General features: G+C 35.8%; 1 protein-coding gene and 1 pseudogene across 1 annotated transcript in view; one reads left to right on the top strand and one right to left on the bottom strand.

The window, feature by feature from the left end:
• Positions 1 to 20,107, top strand: part of SLF1 (SMC5/6 complex localization factor 1) — a 78,187-nt gene that overhangs the window by 22,997 nt on the left and 35,083 nt on the right. The window contains exons 6-12 of the mRNA XM_006742575.3: positions 3,242 to 3,385; positions 5,842 to 5,988; positions 6,867 to 7,007; positions 7,910 to 8,032; positions 9,428 to 9,481; positions 10,450 to 10,608; positions 12,213 to 12,376. Of these exons, the coding sequence (XP_006742638.1) occupies positions 3,242 to 3,385; positions 5,842 to 5,988; positions 6,867 to 7,007; positions 7,910 to 8,032; positions 9,428 to 9,481; positions 10,450 to 10,608; positions 12,213 to 12,376 (932 nt within the window). The remainder of the gene's footprint in view (positions 1 to 3,241; positions 3,386 to 5,841; positions 5,989 to 6,866; positions 7,008 to 7,909; positions 8,033 to 9,427; positions 9,482 to 10,449; positions 10,609 to 12,212; positions 12,377 to 20,107) is intronic.
• On the bottom strand, positions 12,390 to 12,520 carry LOC115944058 (U4 spliceosomal RNA; annotated as a pseudogene).

The raw sequence follows: 20,107 nt of genomic DNA, 5'->3' as shown, positions 1-20,107 counted from the left end.
AGCCTCAATTCCATCTCTGACATCTTGGTTATATCTGCATCCATTTGTAAATCTGCAGCATAAGTCATAATCTCTGAGTCTTTTCTGTTTTGGGAGCTCCTCCTCCTAGTCATTCTGTCGATGGGTGTTTGAGGGAATGTATAGAGTCCAAATTATTGACCAGAACCCAAACAAGATGCACCTGTTTTCTTGGGACCTTAGGGTTGCTGGCCTCTTGTTTTCCCAGCCTGTCTTCTGCGGGAGGGGTCTGTGGCACTGTTACTCAGGCAACCCTGTTTGGGCGGAGTTGCCCTGCGCCCCTGTGGCGGGGGATGGGCTCAGCGGGAATCAGTCTTTGGGGCTTTTGTTCTCTGGCGGCTTTCCTCATCTCTTCCTCGAGTCAGAGCAGAAGAGACTGTTTCCAACCCTCTGCCTCAGAGCAGAGAGACCTCAGCCTGTTCTTCAGTGAGCTCTCCAGGCCACACTATCTCTGTTTCTGTCCGTGCTGCTATAAAGTGCAGCATCCTGGGTTGTGCGCCCCTCCGCAGCGCTCCCAGTCCTGCCTCCAGGTTGGGGCACGTCTCTGCCCTTTGTGCTTCTAAAACCACCAGCAGCTCCCATTTCGCGCGCGACTCCGCCGCTCGGGGTTTCCACTCACGGGGGTTGCAGTTCACCGGCGCGACCCCAGCGCACCGGGTTTCCATCTCGGAGGCTGCAGTTCTCGTGCGCGCGACCCTCGCTCCGGTTTCTGTCCGGGGGGCCTGCGGTTCGTGTGCGCGCGACCCCGACGGTCTGGTTTTCCACCCCGGGGGCTGCCCTAAAGTCCTTTCCCGATGGTATCGGTCTGCGAGTCTGTGCCCCGTCCGCAGCGCATGAGGCCGTCCCTCACCAGCGGTGTAGGATCCCCACGTCCAGGCACTCTCCCGCTCCCGTTTATCCTCCGATATCTGCCCGCAGGATCACAGCTCTCCGCTTCGTACCTCAAAACCAACTGCCTGCGATATTCTGTTTGTAGAGATCAGATCTTCTTACATCTCAGGCTGGTTTCGTGGGTGCTCAGAGTGGTCTGGTAGATATCCAGCTCAATTCCGGGGACCAGTTGAAATAGGGTCCCCTACTCCTCCGCCATCTTTACCCCCTCCCTCAGGAGTATTTATAAAATAAGGAATAAGAAGGGTGGCTGGGTGGCTCAGTCGGTTAAGCATCTGCCTTCAGCTCAGGTCATGATCCTAGGATCCTGGGATCAAGCTCCACCTCTGGCTCCCTGCTCAGTAGGGAGTTTGCTTCTCCCTCTGTCCCTCCCCGGCTCATGCTTGCTGCTCACTCTCTCTCTCTCTCTGAAATAAATAAATAAAAATCTTTATAAAAATTGTTTTTAAAAAAATTAGAAATAAGGAATAAGAAATGAATATTTACAGATAAAATAATTCCTATATATTTCATAATATTCAATTAGCGTATTGGTGATTTGGAGAAAAATATACATTGATCATTTAACTCTATAAAAAGTAAATTTTTTTTTTAAGATTTTATTTATTTATTCATGAGAGACAGAGAGAGAGAGAGGCAGAGGGAGAAGCAGGCTCCCAAGGAGCAGGGAGCCCGATGTGGGACTCGATCCCAGGACCCTGGGACCATGACCTGAGCCGAAGGCAGACGCTTAACCATCTGAGCCACCCACGCGCCCAAAAGTAAATTATTTTAAAGAGCTTCCAAATGTCATAGTTCATCAGGTTATGGTTTTTAATTAGTTAATTTATGTAAGGTACTTGCGTCGTACATCTTAATTCACAGATCAATATCTAACATCTTGAAATGGATACATAAGTAAATATATTCAGAATTAGAAAACAGTATGTTCTTGCCTAGTTGTTAATGCTAATGGCATGTTCTTTGCTTTACTGGATCCAGACTGGGTTACTGGAATCTATATGGGAGATTAATTCATTCTGTATTGTAGACCTTTCTTGATGCTCTGGGCTGTAAGGATTTATCCTCCCATTGTCAACCAGGTTTAAATTTAAAGCCAGAAACTCACTTTTATCCCACTTCAAGTTGTCCTTAACAAAAATTGTTTGTACATTCAGAGCAATTCTTTCTTTGATGCCTGGAATAGGAAGGAAGAAAAGTCTTCATTTTTCTTAGTTTTCAGTTTTACTTTCTTGAGTAACTAGAAAGTCTGTCAGGTACTCTCAGGAATTGTTCTTTTTTTTTTTTTTTTTAAAGATTTTATTTATTTATTTGAGACAGAGAGAATGAGAGACAGAGAGCATGAGAGGGAGGAGGGTCAGAGGGAGAAGCAGACTCCCTGCCGAGCAGGGAGCCCAATGCGGGACTCGATCCCAGGACTCCAGGATCATGACCTGAGCCGAAGGCAGTCGCTTAACCAACTGAGCCACCCAGGCGCCCAGGAATTGTTCTTTGATTGGAGGATTGCAGCCTGCTAAAAGACCCTCACATCTACATAGGAATCCCAGTACAAGTGAAAGGGAACCAAAGATGATACCATAGGCCTTACACATTTCAGCTTATATCATAATTGTTCCTTAGGAGGACAGTGATTCTCTTACGTCTATGTAAGGGTAGTGAATCTCTGAATAATACTTTTCCTTAAGTATATTGTAAGATATGTCACAAACTCATTTTTACTTCCATCTCTTTATTTTGCTGAACTTTTAGAATTCTATGTATAGATACATATGTCACTGTCTTTAACATCATTGGTAGGTGGTTTATGAATTCATTTTGGATTTCTTGGCAAGAAAAATTTAAATATTTGAGATAAAGTTAGGTGAAAATAATTGTTTATTGCTATTCAAGTAAAATAAGACCTGTGAATTCTTCATTAAGCCTCTTTTCCTCTTTGTAGTAGACTTGTAGATGAGAAGTCTTATCAGTAAAAAGCTGAAAAATAATCAGAATTAATCTATAATCTGGAACTTTTTTATCTATATTGTATCTTTAACTTGGACAGGAACTAGATAAAATATTTCTGTTCATGATTATTCGTGAAAAGGATTGATTGTTACTAGACCAACAAAGCATTATATTATTTGAAGATACACAGAAATCACTTTTATTATTGAGGACCTTTGTTTTGAATTATTTTCCTTGAAAGAATCTACTACTGTTTAATAACTTTCGATTTAGGAGAAGGGATTTTACCTTCTTTTGCAGTTAGATGAAGTTGGATAACATAAAAAGTATATGTTGTTGAAATTATACTTAATTGATTGCCTGAACCATTTATATACACATACAGAAAGAAATTCAGAATGATGAAGATTCCCAGAACCATTCTGTTTGGAACAAACATAGCAATCAGGAAAAAAACAAAGATTTCTGGAAAGATATGGGATTTCTTGAAATGAAAGGTGCCTTAAAAGAGACCATGTATAGAACCCAGGTAGAACTTTATGGGCCAAAAAATGTACATTTCTGGTTCTTACATAATTGTTTGAGAAGCACTGTATGGTAGAAATTACATGAATTTTGAAATCAGAGCTAGTATTTGAACCCAGCTCTGTGTTTTATCATCTGTGATTTGAGCTTGTTCAAGATATTGCCCTATGTATCTGTTTTTGAGACTCTTATTGAAATAATGCATATGTGCATATAGAAACACACAGTTCCTAATATGTAGTGTGTTTTCAACGCATGAGAAATACTTAAAATTCCCGTGAATGTTTAATATATTTCTTATAAAGGATTCTTCTCTCTCAGCCGTATGTATATTCATGATTCATGATCTAAAGTCTAGTATTTATGCTGCATATCAAACAAAAATATTTTAAATGATACAAATGAATTCTATTCTGATTTAATAAGGAAAACAAACAGGAAGGACTTTGAACTTGAAGCAATGAAAAGTAGATTAAGAAAGCGTATATGTGGCTCTCATGTAAAACTTTTCAAATAGCAACCAAAAAAAGGCATTACTACTTCTACTCTAGAATAGCTAATGTTAAATTATGCTAAATATCATACTGTGTTTTATAAAACAGACTCTGTAGTTGATTTACCAAATCCTTGGCCTATTAGTTATTACTTAGTCTAAACTAAAATTTTTTTATGATTATTTATTTGAGAGAGAAAGAGGGCACGTGAGGTGGGGAGGGGCAGAGGGAGAGGGAAAGGGAAAGTAGATTCCCCGCACAGCACACAATGACCCTGAGATCACAACCTGACCCCACCTGAGTCGGCTCAACCAAGAGTCACAACCAAGAGTTGGACATTCAACTGACTGAGCCACCCAGGCGCCCCTAAACTAAAATATTTTTAAATGTGAGTAGAAAGAAAAATTCTGCTTTTACTGCAACTGTCAAAAATTGTACAGAGAGAGCTTGAAGAACTGGAACTTCATAAACTCAACAGTGCCTTTAATTATATACGAGAGATTAGATAAAACTTTACAACAGATTAAAATATTAATGCAATTTTTTTCTGGCTTTTCTGAAGTATAGTTGATATTTATGTGACTTATAAGACTGCTTTCTATGATTAATTACGTATACATGGTCTTAATAAGAGGCTTTTTGAGCTAATCTGTCTGAGAAAAATGCATCATAAGCCACAGTATAAAAATTTTGACATTCAGAAAAGAATGTAAAATGATGGGAGTTACTGAAATTTTTTTTTTTAACATGGAAAAAATCAAATGGAGATTACATGAAAGATATGGGATATGAAAATACATCAGTTTATATTGTATAACACTAAAGTTCAGGTAGAAATTTCTATTTTTAAAAATAAGTTTCTTTGGGGCGCCTGGGTGGCTCAGTTGGTTAAGCGACTGCCTTCGGCTCAGGTCATGATCCTGGAGTCCCGGGATCGAGTCCCACATCGGGCTCCCTGCTCGGCGGGGAGTCTGCTTCTCCCTCTGATCCTCTTCCCTCTCGTGCTCTCTGTCTCTCATTCTCTCTCTCTTAAATAAATAAATAAAATCTTTGAAAAATAAAAATAAGTTTCTTTGTACAAAATAACAGACTCCTAAACATAGAGAACTAATGGTCACCAGAGGGAAGGTGGGGGGAGGATGGATGAGATAGGTGACGGATTAAGAGCGCAGTTACCATAATAAGCATTGAGTAATGTATAGAATTGTTGTATCACTATATTGTACGCTTGTAACTAATATAATGAATATATATAATATATAATGCATATATAATATAACTTTGTATAATGAATAAACAATATGATTTTAATATTCCTTACTCTGGTTTTTATTGTAACTATATGTTTTGTAAAACGATTTTTTGAGATGTTTTTATCGGATATGCCTAATAATGGCAAGATTCTATTTGGTTTAGAGTCTAAAATTACTTTTGGAAATATTTGGAAAAATAGGAGCACCTGGGTGGCTCAGTTGGTTGAGCGGCTGCCTTTGGCTCAGGTCATGATTTCAGGGTCCTGGGATCGAGCCCCGCATCTGGCTCTCTGCTCAGCGGGGAGTCTGCTTCTCTCTCTCCCTCTGTGTTCTCTCTCTCTCTCTCTTGCTCTCAAGTAAATTAATAAAAATCTTTAAAAATTAAAAAAAATACTTGGAAAGATAAAATAATGAAGATAACCAAATTCAAAAAAAGAGATTCCAAGAAAGATTAAGTTAATAAAAGTACCTACATGAAATGTATATGTGAACACAATATAAACCTTTCTGAATTAAAAATCTACATTTCTCTGCTTTATTTTAATGTAACTAAGATGTAATACAATTTACAAGGATCTTTACTGTAGTTAATCTTGTATGTATGTTTTAGAAAACCTACCTTCCTGAGTGGGTTTTTCTGTTGTGACTTGCACTGGTTGTGTTAAGGCTATGTTTCATCCACAGTCTAACTGATGAAGTATTCTTACATGTAGAAAGAAATGCAAAATCATGATGAAGATGTTAATGTTAGTTCTCTTTTGACTGAACATCACAAAAAAGAAAAATACAGAGATTCCAACAGAGATTTGAAATTTGTTAAAATGAGAGATGCCTTAAGAAGGCACACATGTGGAAGTCAGGTAAGACCTTCCGAATGAAAAATAATTTATATTTTACAACTCTTTTCTAAATCTGTCAAATGTAATGATATTCATAAAATTGTTCTTCTGAATTACGTGTACAGAAATGTTTATAAGGCATTTGGTACAATTTTAAAAAGAATACAAAGAGTGTTATGTATCCACCACCTAGGTTAAGAAATAGAGCATTACCAGTTTTGTAAGATCCTAGTGTGTGTCATTTCCAAACTATCCTCTTTTTCTCTCTTTCCCATGGGTGACCTCTGTCTTGGCATTTGTTTTGTTTTCTTGTTTTTCATTATAGTTTTGCCAGCTATGTACTTATCTCTAGCAATATATTGCTTAGGTTTCCCTGTTAATGAACTTTTTGTAATTGATGGTATTGATAGTCTTCTGTGACTTGCTTTTTTTTTTTACTGGCATATATAATGTTTAATTGATCCATTGATTCGCAACTCTATCTTTAACCATTTTACTTACTGATATAAGTAAATTTGGGTTTCATTTTCTTGGTTTGTGTCTGCTTGCTTGGTTTTTGCAGTTATGAAGAGTTGTGCCATGAACAGTGTGAACATTTTCTTACACGACTCTTGGTGCACATGTTCAAGAGTTTCTCTAGCTTAGGATATATTCCTTGGGGTGGATTGCTGGGTCGTAATAAGGACTGTGCATGTTTAACTGTAACAGGTATTGCCCAACTGTTTTCCAAAATGTTTTACTAATGTAGACCCACTTTAACAGTGGATGAGATTTCTTCTTCTATAAAACTATTTTTTAACGTTGTATACTTGTGTTGTAAGTCAGACTCTTGAGTTTATTTGGATTTTGTGACACATATTATTCATGTTGAGATTTAATTGTGGTCTAAATACTTGTAGAAGGAAATTAAGGATGAAGATATTCAAAGGAGTTATACTTTGAGGAAAAAACGCAAAAAAGAAAATGAAAGAGATTCCAGGAAAGACATTGAACATAACAAAATTAAAAGTACCTCAAGAAAGCACATATATAGAGATCAGGTAAAACTTTGTAAGCTAAGCTAAACAGTTAATTTTCTTTGGCTTCCACAATATAATCTAGACATATAATCTTATTTTATAATTGCTTGCTGTGTTAAATATAACCTGCATGTCTTATTAAAAAAAATGGTCTCCAGTTGATCTGGTGTGATATTCATAACTAATGTTGTAATTAACTTTGGTTTATAAGGACAGTATTTTTTACATGCATACACAAGGAAATCTGAATTAATAATCAGGATATTCAAATATGTTTTGCCTGAATGTCACAAAAACTAAAAGAAACAAAGGTTCTGAAAAAAGAGGCTAAAATTCCTAAAATAAAAATACCTTAAGACTACATGTGTATATAGTTTGGGTAATACATTGTAATCTAAATTTTACTTTTTGTCTTGATCTTCCCTGGTATAATACAGATCATTTTTAATAAGATAGCTTGTCTTTTGAATGGGATCCTTCTTGAGTTAATTATTCTAAAGTATAACTTGATTTTATCTAAACTGTAGCATGTTTATATGCATATATTCAGAAGGATCTTCAGAAAAATGATAAGGGTAAATAAATAATGAATCATGTTATGTGTGACCATGGCAACAAAGGGGTTGAGGGAGGAGATTCCAAGAAAGATTGGGAACAGGTTAGAAGGAAAATTACCCTAGGTAAAACTTTCCAAATTAAAATGTTTGCTTTTTTTTTTTTTTTTTTAAGAATCTAAAATGTTTTCTTTTTTTTAAAACTTTTTATTTCAGTGTGTAATTATTATAAATTATGATTTTAAGGATCTTTGTTGAGGTTAATGCTGCATGAATGTGTTCTTGTATTCTGTTGTTTATTATGATACTTAACATTTGTGATGATGCTGTCTTTAGTACATTGTCTAAAGTACTTTTACATGTATGCAGAAAGAAATGAAGAATTCTGTTTTTGCTGATCGTGCCAAAGAATCAAAAACCAAGGATATCAGGACAGATGTGGATATTACTGAAATAAAAAATGAGTTAAGGAAGCACATATATAGAGCTCAGGTAGAACTTGGCATACTAAAATTTTCTATATTTCCTATCCTTCTCTAGTAGAACCAAAATATAATAATAATAGTAATGACTCATTATTATGTTTAATGTATCTTAAAATTTTCTGTTCATTAATTTGTTATGAACAGTAACGTATTTGTACATTTAATAAATAAGCTGAATTCTCTGCCATTTATAGCTCAGTAAAGCTACAGATAAATTAGGTGTCTATAGACCGCTGTATCTTGGTGCTAAAATGCTTGCCAGCTTGGGGTGCCTGGGTGGCTCAGTCGGTTAAGCGTCTGACTCTTGATTTCGGCTCAGACTATGATCTCAGTGTTGTGAGATGGAGCCCAGAGAGAGAGATTTTCTCTCTCCCTTTCTGCCTCTCCCCCTCTCCCTGTACCCATTACCCTTCTCTCCCCTCTCTCTTTCTTTCTCTGTCTCCCTCTCTAAAAGAAATAATAATAATAAAATGAAAAAAATAAAGTAAAATGCTTGCTAGCCTGATATTTGATGTCGAGGCCCTTTTCTGATGTCCTGGGTCAGCCTCAGTCTTAGGCAATCCTTTAGCGTTTTGGGGGAAGGACTTTCTCAGTGATCTTGCCCTGCCCCCAGTGTTAGGGGATTGCTTATGATCTGGGACCATGATCCTTTCTTTCCCTTCTCCAGGGTAAAGATTTTGTTTTCCTCTTCCCTTACCCAGAGGGTTATGGGTGTTCACTTCTACATCCTAAGTGGAAGCCAGAGCTTTATCATTGTTCTAATTTGTATTTCTTTTGGCAGTAGTAAGTTTGAGCATATTTTATACCTTTACTTGCCATTTGTGTATTTCTGTCTTTGTCACCTGCTTGCTTGATTCTTTTTCAGTTTTCCATTAGGTTATTTTATATCATAGTATCTAGAACTCCTTATATAATCAGAATATTATCTCTCTTTATGTTGGTTACAAATATTTTTCCAGTATAATCTTTTAAACAAATACACAATTATAGGTATTTTAAAACAATAGAGAAAGATTCTACATGTTATTATATAGAAAACATGACCACATTTTTTTCTTCTGTGGACTTTTATACAAAATGTTCTCTCATTTATATTTCTAATTATTAAAATACTAAGGACAGTACACCTCTTCAGGTCTTCAAAGTGAATATGACTTTATTTTTTAAGTTAGTTTAGAAAGAGAAAATAGAGAATGTTCACACTTATGAGTGTGCTATTACTTTAAAATAATGGAAGATACTAGTCTGAGTAAATGTGTATCAGTATCAGATCAATTATGGCTATTAATTTGCATCTGAGTCCATTGTGTAAGTTTGCCCAAGGTTTTATTTTTGTACACTGAAATGTAATTTTCTACCTAAAAAGATGCTTAATTTTGGTAATATGGTTTCTCTTTTGTAGGCTATCAGATACAGCTGCATTAGAATAGATAAACAACCAGTGTACAATATTGAGGTAAGGGGCTTGGAGTAGGGTGGTGATGGAGTCAAAAAAATAAGCTTTGTGTTTTGATGTTTTTAGTTACTTTGATATAAAGGAATGTGTTGTCTGCATAACAAAGCCTCCTATCAAATTTGAAATGTACTTTCTCTAATCAGAAATGAAAAAGAAAAATAATATTCTGTCAAAGCTCCAAAAAATTGTATATGGTAGTACAAACTGATAACAAGAATTAAAAACTTAACTTGTGCTCATCATGGATAAGTTATGTAGCACTGTTATCACATTCCATAGCTTTCATAATTACTACTTCTAGATTAAATTTTCAGTATAGTATTTTTTAAAGTATATTATTTCCTTTGTATCATTTTTTAAAATTTATTTCACATAGTCTTTTCAGAGTATTTTAATTCTCGGCTAGTTCAATGTAGTTATTTTTGCTGTTAAAAATATTTTGACCAAGGGGAATGTACTTCATGGAACTCTTAGAGTTTATATTAATATGCATCCTCAGAGTGATTCTGTGACCCTATAGCAAATATTGTGCTTGATGACATCTTAATATATTTAGTATATCTTAATGGATATAGTTTGCTTATACGTTTAAAAGAAAACCAAAAAATAATGTTGCCCCTAAAGAACTATGTGTAGATGTAGCTCTGCCTGAGGTCTCCTCATTATCAACCATACTTTGCAAATGCCCTTTCAAGTTTTCTTTAAGTGGTAGTATTTCCCCTTACTATTTAAGGCAACAGAGAAAAATCAATCAATTAATAATGTGTATTTTTGTAGTGCCTTATAGCTATAAAACACATTTGTATAAATAATCTTTTTGTAAACCACATAACAATCCTATGAAGTCGTGAGGACAGGAATTATCTTCATCTTACAGATGAGAAAATTTTAAGTCTCCTTACTAATTTAAGATTTGCTCCCAGAATTTTTTTTTCTTCTTTGAGTCATAGAATCTTTATTTTTTTTAGGTTAAAAATGCTGAATTTCCCAGAGGTGTATTAAATTTAATTGAAAGTCTCATAGAAGGACAGTTTTTTAAAGAAGCAATTGAAGAACTTTCCTCTTTACAAGCACATTATATCCCTCCTGTATGCCTTCTTCATGCTCTACTAGAGAACATTCTACAGGTAAGAGCAGTCTTAAGAGTTTACAGTCTTTAAAAGAATGTTAAAATATGAACATTCTCGTTTTTTGTATATTTACAGTTAATTTCTCTTTTCAGTATTTTTTCCCTCATTTTAATAGGAAATCTAGTACCCCCCTATTACAATTTCTTCTTTCTTTCTTTATACTTTTTGTGTGTATGTATTTGTATTTGGAGTTACTATAGAACATTTACTAAAAATTCAGTTTACTAGATAGTAGTCATAATACAACTAACCCAGCAATGAGAGACAAAATGGGACCTTAATGGATTTATAGGAATTTGAAGTTACACACTGGGGACTGGGTGTCACAAAAGCAAGGATTGATTGGGTGCTATAGGATTATCTCACAGGGGCTCTTTACCTTGGCGAGTTCACCAGGATCTAGTCCATGGCCTTCAGTCTTAGACGTCTATAGCCTGATCTTGGTTATGTCCCAGAATTCATCTGAATTCAGGAGGTGAAATTATGCTGATTATATCATAAGACTTAAAAAACAACAATTACCTGGTGCAGGATGTCAGAAAAAGCAGGACAGCATTGTCAGTCATCTTCCTTGTCTTCACTGGGTGAACTGTTTTATGAATGCACTGAGGAAATTGAGTCATTCTTCAATCCCTCCGAGTCTGGTTTGGGGTGGGAGAAGTATATTCTACTACTACTCTGGAGGAGGAGGGTACCTCTTCAAGACGGTTGATGCAGAAGAAGGTGCAGAGGGGAGAGGAATACTAACCCCGTTAGGGGTTCATTCTGAATAATCCCATCGTGGAGCTAAGAGCTAGCACTTTTGTGAAAGCCTGTTTTCCTGTGTGTGTCCAGGTGGGAGCGTGGATCTCCCCCCGTAAGGATTATAGGACTGGGCATCAGCTTTCTTTGGTGGCCCCCAGTGAGGTCAAAACTTTAGATGCCCATTTCTATTTTTAAACTATTTTCTAGGTGCTACTCTGAGTGATTTATTTTCTTAGAATTTCCAAGATAATTTTCTCTTGGGAAAAATTTATCTGATTTTTTTTCTGTGGCAGTAAAGTGTCTAACAAAATATGATAGCAATGATCTAGAAAGCCATTTGTACATTGATAATAATCATTTTTAGTCACAGTATACACAGACAATAAGCATATTCCTTAAACTGTGAAAGCTAGTAAGAACAGCTTTTCAAAGGTAGCTTTCTAATTATGTTCTTCATCACACTGCCAATTTGAAGAAATAACAGGTGTAAGCTATGTCAGACTAATGTTGGTGATAACTAAGCATATTACATGAAAAGCTTCATACCTTTAATTCCTTTCAGGTCACATTTGGGAACTCTTATCTCACTATAATCATGACAATTAAAATGGACATTTCATGTAAGTCTCAATAGCTGGGATTACTTAATGTATAGATACGTATTTAGAATGTGCCTTTCTCAGTTGTAGTATTTCACTAGCTAAATATGATAACTTCCATTTGATCTCCTTTGTCCAAACACATATATTAGGCAAGAAAGTTTAGGTCAGAGTTATTACAGTTTTAGACTGAAGTAACTGGTCAAAGTGTACTTTTAGCTATAGTGTTTTATTTGTTTGTTTATTTTTAAATAACAGGATAACATAGATACATTTTCTGGCCGATACTTCCATATATTGTCAGCCCTTCTTCACCTACATCCTCCTTGGAAGTCCCCAGCCATGTCACGATATTACTTAGAGCTGTTTCAGTGCCCAACTTGTATGAAAGGAGCATGGTCTCTAATAGAAGTGCTTATCAGGTAAGGAATTTGACATGTGGGTATGCTAAATTTCATCTCATAGTTCTGCTGTGTATGTTTTAGATATAGGGAAAAGTTTTCAATTAGCAATAATCGCGCCTCTGATAAACCTCATTGGCTACAATACTGCCACTGCACAAAGCTATGTGTTATGTTTTAGATATAAATGAAAGAAGTAAATTTCATTTTAGAAAATGTGAGTGTATAATATGTGTGTTGTATTTATTTTAAAACTCTCAAAAAAGGGCCAAGTCGAGGGGCACCTGGGTGGCTCAGACAGTTAAGCGTCTGACTTTTGATTTCAGCTTAGATCATGATCTCATGATTGAGCCCCATGTTGGGCTCCACTCTGGGTGTGGAGCCTGCTTGGGATTCTCTCTCTCCCTCTCCCCCCTGCTCGTGCGTTCTCTCCCTTTCTCTAAAAAAAATAAACAAAAAAAATGAAAAGGCCAAGTCTAGATTGGTCATATTTGTCATTTAGTTTATTTACCAAAAAAAAGTTTAATGAATACACAAAATAGGAAAGCCAAATCATTATTTGTTTTTATTTTTTGATTGTTTTTAGTTAATGATATGTGTGCATATTAAAATCTAATTAAAATTTATTGAACATGGTCATCAAATTTTGGTAATCAAAAGTGTAAACATTGTAACTGTATACATTATCTCTTTTAGTTTTTTTTTTTACATTTTTTTCAGCTGGAAATCTGAATTTTGAAACTTTCCTAGGTAGTCATTCCTTTTGTGTCTCTGCATGTCATCTTCCTAGATTTTTCCTTTGTCTTGAAAATGTTCCTCTGGAAATCCTTTGTTTCTCTTTCTACCAAATCCACTAATTGTTTTTCTTCTCTGATAACTCCCTGTATCTGATACAGCCTGCCTTTGTCTAGGAAGTACTTTCTTTTTATCCAAGTGCTCAGTTTTAGGGCTCCATAGTAGTGAGGGAAAGGATACTTGACTAGCCAGGCAAAGGCTAGACCTTTGGTTATGTCTTTGAGATTCATAAAGATTCATTTTCTGTCTTGGTTGTGATGTATTTGAAGTGAGCTCATCATCTAGATAGCATGCATTATTCATTCTTCAGCAAATGTTTATTGAGTACTTATTGGGAGCCAGGTACTGTGCTATACTCTGGGGATAAAATGATAAATAAAAAACAGTTCCTTTACTTTTGAAGATGACTGAGATGTAAACAATTCTAACACAACAATACTAGCCCAGCATTGGTATAGAATGTGAGGATATATGGGTTATGTGGCTGACATGCTTTCTAATTTCCAAATCTGCTTCTTTCTTTCTTTACTGTCATCAAGCTGTCATTGCTTCTTATGTAAACTATTGCAATGTCTGCTTTATTGATCTTGATTCTGTTTTTTCCCTTTAATTTATCTTCCAGAGTACCTCAGTATACTCTTTCCAAAGTGATGTTATCATTTCCCAGATGAAAGTTTTCTTTTTTTTTTTTTTTTAAAGATTTTATTTATTTATTTGAGAGAGAGAGCACATGAGAGGGGGGAGGGTCAGAGGGAGAAGCAGACTCCCCGCCGAGCAGGGAGCCCGATGCGGGACTCGATCCTGGGACTCCAGGATCATGACCTGAGCCGAAGGCAGTCACCCAACCGACTGAGCCACCCAGGCGCCCCCCAGATGAAAGTTTTCAATTAACTTACACATCATGTATAAAAAACAATTGAAATTCCTTAGCAAAACATATAAGACCTTTTGTGGTTTAGATGCTATATATGTCTCCATTTTCATCTTCATTATTTTCCCAAATGTGCCCAGTGGCTAAACTATTTTTCATTGCCTATTCCTTTTCTCTTATGTTTTCTCTGCCTAAATATAACTCCATTCCTGCATCCTACAAATACCTGGCCAACTCCTAATTATACTTTAACTTGTAACTCATATCACTACATAATTTTGACCTTTTCTTTTTTTTTTTTTTAAAGATTTTATTTATTTATTTGACAGAGAGAGACACAGCGAGAGAGGGAACACAAGCAGGGGGAGGGGGAGAGGGAGAAGCAGGCTTCCCGAGGAGCAGGGAGCCCGATGTGGGGCTCGATCCCAGGACCCTGAGATCATGACCTGAGCCGCAGGCAGACGCTTAACGACTGAGCCACCCAGGCGCCCCTAATTTTGACCTTTTCTTTCAGTTAAGTTTGTCACTCATGTCAGTTTCTTACTTTCTGAAAAGTGCTCTGTTTTTTTTATTTCAATTATAATTAATATTCAGTGTTCTTTTAGTTTCAGATATAGCAATATAAGGATTCAACAATTCTGTACATTACTCATTGTTCAACATGATGAGTTACACTTTAATTCCCATCACCAGTTTCAGCCATCCACCCATCTACCTCCCTTCTGGCAGCCTCCAGTTTGTTCTCTGTATTTAAGAGTTTGGTTTTTTTGTCTCTTCTTTTCTTCGTTAGTTTCTTTTGTTTCTTAAATTCCACATATGAGTGAAATTATGTGGTATTTGGCTTTCTCTGACTGACTTATTTCACTTAGCATTATACCCTTTAGATTCATCCATGTTGTTGCGAATGGCAAGATTTTATATTTTTTATGGCTGAATAATATTCCTTTGTATATATCAACCACATCTTCTTTATTCATTCATGTCTGGATGCATACTTGGGTTGCTTCCATACCATGGTATTGTAAATAATGCTGCAGTAAACACAGTGCATATATCTTTTCCATTTAGTGTTTCATTTCCCTTGGGCAAATACCCAGTAGTAGAATTACTGGACCATAATTTTTAGTATTTAATTTTTTTTTAATTTATTAATTTTTTGAGGAACCTCCATACTATTTTCCACATTCGCTGCACCAGCTTGCATTACCACCAGTTGCACGAGGGTTCCTTTTTCTCCACGTCCTTGTCAAACTTCTTTCTTGTGTTTCTGATTTTGGCCATTCTGATAGGTGTGAGGTGATAATCTCATTGTAGTTTTGATAATGCATTTTTCTGATGATAAGTGATGTCAAGCATCTTTTCATGTGTCTCTCGGCCATCTGGATGTCTTCTTTGGAGAAATGTCTGTTCATATCTTCTGCCCATTTTTAATTAGAATATTTGTTTTTTGGGTGTTGAGTTGTCTAAGTTCTTTATAATTTTGGATATTAACCTCTTATCAGATACATCATTTTCATATATTTTCTCCCATTCAGTAGGTTGTCTTTTTGTTTTGTTGATGGCTTTCTTTGCTGGGCAAAAGGATTTTATTTTGGTGCAGTTCCAATAGTTTAATTTTGTTTTGTTTTCCTTAGGTGACATACCTAGACACATGTTACTGCAGCTGACGTCAGAGATTACTGCCTGTGTTTTCTTCTAGGAATTTTATGGTTTCAGGTCTCACATTTAGGTCTTGAGTTTATTTTTGTGTATGGTGTAAGAAAGTGGTCCAGTTTTGTTTTTTCTCATTTTGCTGTCCAGTTTTCCCAGCACCATCTGTTCAAGAGATGGTCTTTTTCTCATATATTCTTACCTTCTTTGCCATGGACTAATTAACCATATAATTGTGGGTTTATTTCTGAGCTTTCTATTCTATTCCATTGATCGATATGTCTCTTTTTGTGCCAGTACTATACTGTTTTGATTACTACAGCTTTGTAATTAACCTTGAGATGTTGGATTGTAATACCTCCAGTTTTTTTGGGTATTTTTTTTTTTAAGATTTTACTTATTTATTTTAGAGAAGACAGAGGGTGCAAGTGCGGGATGGGGCAGAAGGGTAGGGAGAGAATCTCAAGCTGACTGTGCTGAGCACAAAGCCCTGCGCAGGGCTCAATCTCATGATTGGGAGATCACGACCTGAGCCAAAACCAAGAGTTGATGTTGGACAACTGAGCATCCAGGCATCCTGTGATACCTCCATATTTTTATTCTTCTTAAGATTGCTTTGACTATTTGGGGCCTTCTGTGGTTGTGTATAAATTTTAGTATTGTTTGTTCTAGTTTTAGGGAAAATGCTGTTGATATTTTGATAGGGATTGCATTAAATCTGTAGATTGCTTTGTATAGCATGGACATTTTAACAATATTGGTTCTCCCAATGCATGAGCATGGAATATCTTTCCATTTCTTTGTATCTTCTTCAGTATCTTTCATTAAGGTCTTACAGTTTTCTAAGTACAGGTCTTTCATTTCCTTGGTTCAGTTTATTCGTATGCATTTTATTCTTTTTCTTAATTTATTTGTTTTCTTAATTTTTCTTTCTGCTAATTCATTATTAAGGTACAGAAATACAACAGATCTTTGTATATTGAATTTGTATCCTGCAACTTGACTGAATTTATCACTTCTAGTAGTTTTTTGGTGGAATCTTTTAGGGTTTTCTATATATAGTATCATGTCATCTCTAAATAGTGAAAGTTTTACTTCTTCCTTACCAATTTAAATGCCTTTTAGTTCTTTTTCTTGTCTGATTGTTATAACTAGGACTTCCAGTACTATGTTGAATAAAAGCGGTGAGAGTGGACATCCTTGTCTTGTTCTTGATCATAGAGGTAAAGCTCTCAGTTTTTCACCCTTAAGAATGATGTTAGCTGTGGGTTTTTCATAAATGGCCTTTATTATGGTATGTTCCCTCTAAACCTACTTTGTTGAGGTTTTTTTTTTTCATGAATGGATATTGTAATTTGTGAAATGCTTTTTCTGTATCTATTGAAATGATCATATGGTTTTTATCCTTTCTCTTGTTGATGTGATGTGTCATGTTGATTGATTTGTGAATATTGACCTACTCTTGCATCCTGGGGGTAAATCCCACTTGATGGTGGTGAACTGTTTTTTTTAATATACTGTTGGATTTAGCTTGCTAATATTTTGTTGAGAATTTTTGCATCTGTGTTCAGCACTTATTGGCCTGTAGTTTTCTTTTTTGTGTGTAATGTATTTTTTTTTTAAGATTTTATTTATTAATTTGAGAGATAGAGCATGAGCAAGGAGGAGGAGGCAGAGGGAGAAGGAGAAGCAAACTCCCTGCTGAGTAGGGAGCCAGATGCGGGGCTCAATCCCAGGGCCCTGAGATCATGACCTGAGCTGAATGCAGACGTTTAACCCACTGAGCCACCCAGGCGCTCTATTTTTGTGTGATGTCTTAATCTAGTTTTGGTATCAAGGTAATGGCCTCAGAATGAATTTGGAAGCTTTCCTTCCTCTTCTATTTTTTGGAACAGTTTGAGAAGAGTAAGTTTTAAATCCTCTTTAAATGTTTGGTAGAATTCACCTGGGAAGTCATCTGGTCCTGGACTTGTTTGTTGGGAGATTTTTGAATACTGATTCAATTTCATTGCTAGTAATCATTGTATTCAGATTTTCTATTTCTTCCTGATTCAGTTTTACGAAGTTATATGTTTTAGGAATTTATCCATTTCTTTAAAGGTTGTCCAATTTGTTGGCATGTAATTTTTCATATTCTTTTATAATCCTTTATATTTCTATAGTATAAATTGTTGTTTCTCTCCTTCATTTCTGAAATTGAGTCCTCTCTCTTTAATGAATCTAGATAAAGGTTTTTCAATTTTGTTCATCTTTTTAAAGAACCAGATCCTGATTTCATTGATCTGTTCTATTGGTTTTTTAGTCTCTGTTGCATTTACTGCTGCTCTAATCTTTATTATTTCCTTCCTTCTGCTAGCTTTAGGCTTTATTGTTCTTTTTCTAAGTCCTTAGGTGTAAGCTGTTAACTTGAGATCTTTCTTTCTTCTTGAGATAGGCCTGTATTGCTATAATCTCCCCTCTTAGAACAGCTTTTGCTGTATCCCAAAGATTTTGGACCATTGTATTTTCATTTTCATTTGTCTCCATGTATTTTTTTATTTCCTCTTCTATTTTTTGGTTGGCCCATTCATTGTTTAGTAGCATGTTATTTAACCTCCATGTATTTTTGTTGTTTCCAGATTTCTTTTTGTGGTTGATTTCTAGATTCATACTGTGTAGTTGGAAAAGATGCATGATACGATGTAAGTCTTTCTCAGTTTGTTGGGATTTGTTTTGTAGTCTAATGTGTGATCTGTTCTGCAGAATGTCTATGTACCTTTGAGAAGAAGGTGTATTTCACTGTTTTTGGATGGAATGTTCTGAATATATCTGTTAGATCCATCGGGTCCAGTGTGTCATTCAATGACACTGTTTCCTTGTTGATTTTCTGTCTGATCTATCCACTGATATAAGTGGGGTATTAAAGTCCCCTACTCTTATTGTATTACTCTCAATTTCTTGCTTTATGTCTGTTTAATAGTTGGTTTATGTATTTGGAGGCTCCCATGTTGGGTGTGTAAATACTTGTAATTGTTAAATCTTTTTCTTGGATTATGTCCTTTATGGTTATGTAATGTCCTTTGTCTCTTGTTATAGTCTTTGTTTTAAAGTCTGTTTTGTCTGATAGAAGTATTACCACCCAGTTTTCTTTTCACTTCCATTTGCATGATAAATGTTTTTCCATCTCTTCACATGGATGCTCAGTTTTAAGCATCTCTATTCTCAGTGCTTAATATAATACCTGGAACGTAATAAATGCTTAATATATATTTGGATGAATTGATGCAACAGGAGGTGGAATTAAAAGTAGACTTTTTTTTTAATTTTTTTTTTTTTTTTTTTTAGATTTTTATTTATTTATTCATGAGAGACAGAGAGAGAGAAAGAAGCAGGCTCCAAGGAGCAGGGAGCCCGATGCAGGACTCGATCCCAGGACCCTGGGATCATGACCTGAGCCGAAGGCAGACACTCAACCATCTGAGCCACCCAGGCGCCCAAAAGTAGACTTTTTAATAAATAGAAATACCAGATTTCATTTCAAAATAATTTGGTTCACTGGGAGTCAGAGAGGTGTCTAGGGGAGTGGTAAGCATATAGATGAGCTGGATAATATTAGTCTACTTTTAAACATACTTGAAATATTCCATAATTATGGGGTTTTTTTAAAGATTTTATTTATTTGGGAGAGAAAGGGAGCACGAGTGGAGGGGGCAGAGGGAGATGGAGAAGCAGACTCCCTGCTAAGTGGCAAGCTCCACATGGTGATCAATCCCAGGATCCTGAGATCATGACCCAAGCTGAAGGCAGACGCTTAACCAAATGAGCCACCCAGGCGCCCCGTTATATATACATATATATATATTTTTTAAATGAAAGATATTATGATATCCATCTCTGGCACTTCTCAAAGAATCTACCTATATAGACATAGAATGTCCTCTAGAAGAGATTCGAATATTAAATATTGTTAGATTTAATAATCATTAAGGACCCTCCTAACCTGACAATGTGACACTCAAAAAGAAGATGGGAAAGGTGGAGACAGACGTAGAAAGTTACAAGTACATTGTTTATATAAATGATAATAAAGTTGGAAGATTATTATAAAACATATTGTTACCTAGAATTTCTTAGTCCTAGACTTCTGTGTAATTGTATGTTCTCTTTAAAAAAATAATATACAATTTTGCTGTCCAATCCAGTAGCCAGTACCCACATTTGACAATGTTTAAATTTAAGATTAAAAAATTACAAATTCAGGGCGCCTGGGTGGCTCAGTTGGTTAAGCGACTGCCTTCGGCTCAGGTCATGATCCTGGAGTCCCGGGATCGAGTCCCACGTCGGGCTCCCTGCTCATCAGGGAGTCTGCCTCTCTCTCTGACCCTCCCCCCTCTCATGCTCTCTCTCTCTATCTCATTCTCTCTCTCAAATAAATAAATAAAATCTTTAAAAAAAAA

Source organism: Leptonychotes weddellii, chromosome 7, assembly GCF_054177405.1.
Source record: "Leptonychotes weddellii isolate Sample4059 chromosome 7, ASM5417740v2, whole genome shotgun sequence".
NCBI classification, from domain to species: Eukaryota; Metazoa; Chordata; class Mammalia; order Carnivora; family Phocidae; genus Leptonychotes; species Leptonychotes weddellii.
This window is presented reverse-complemented; position numbering and strand designations above follow the sequence as displayed.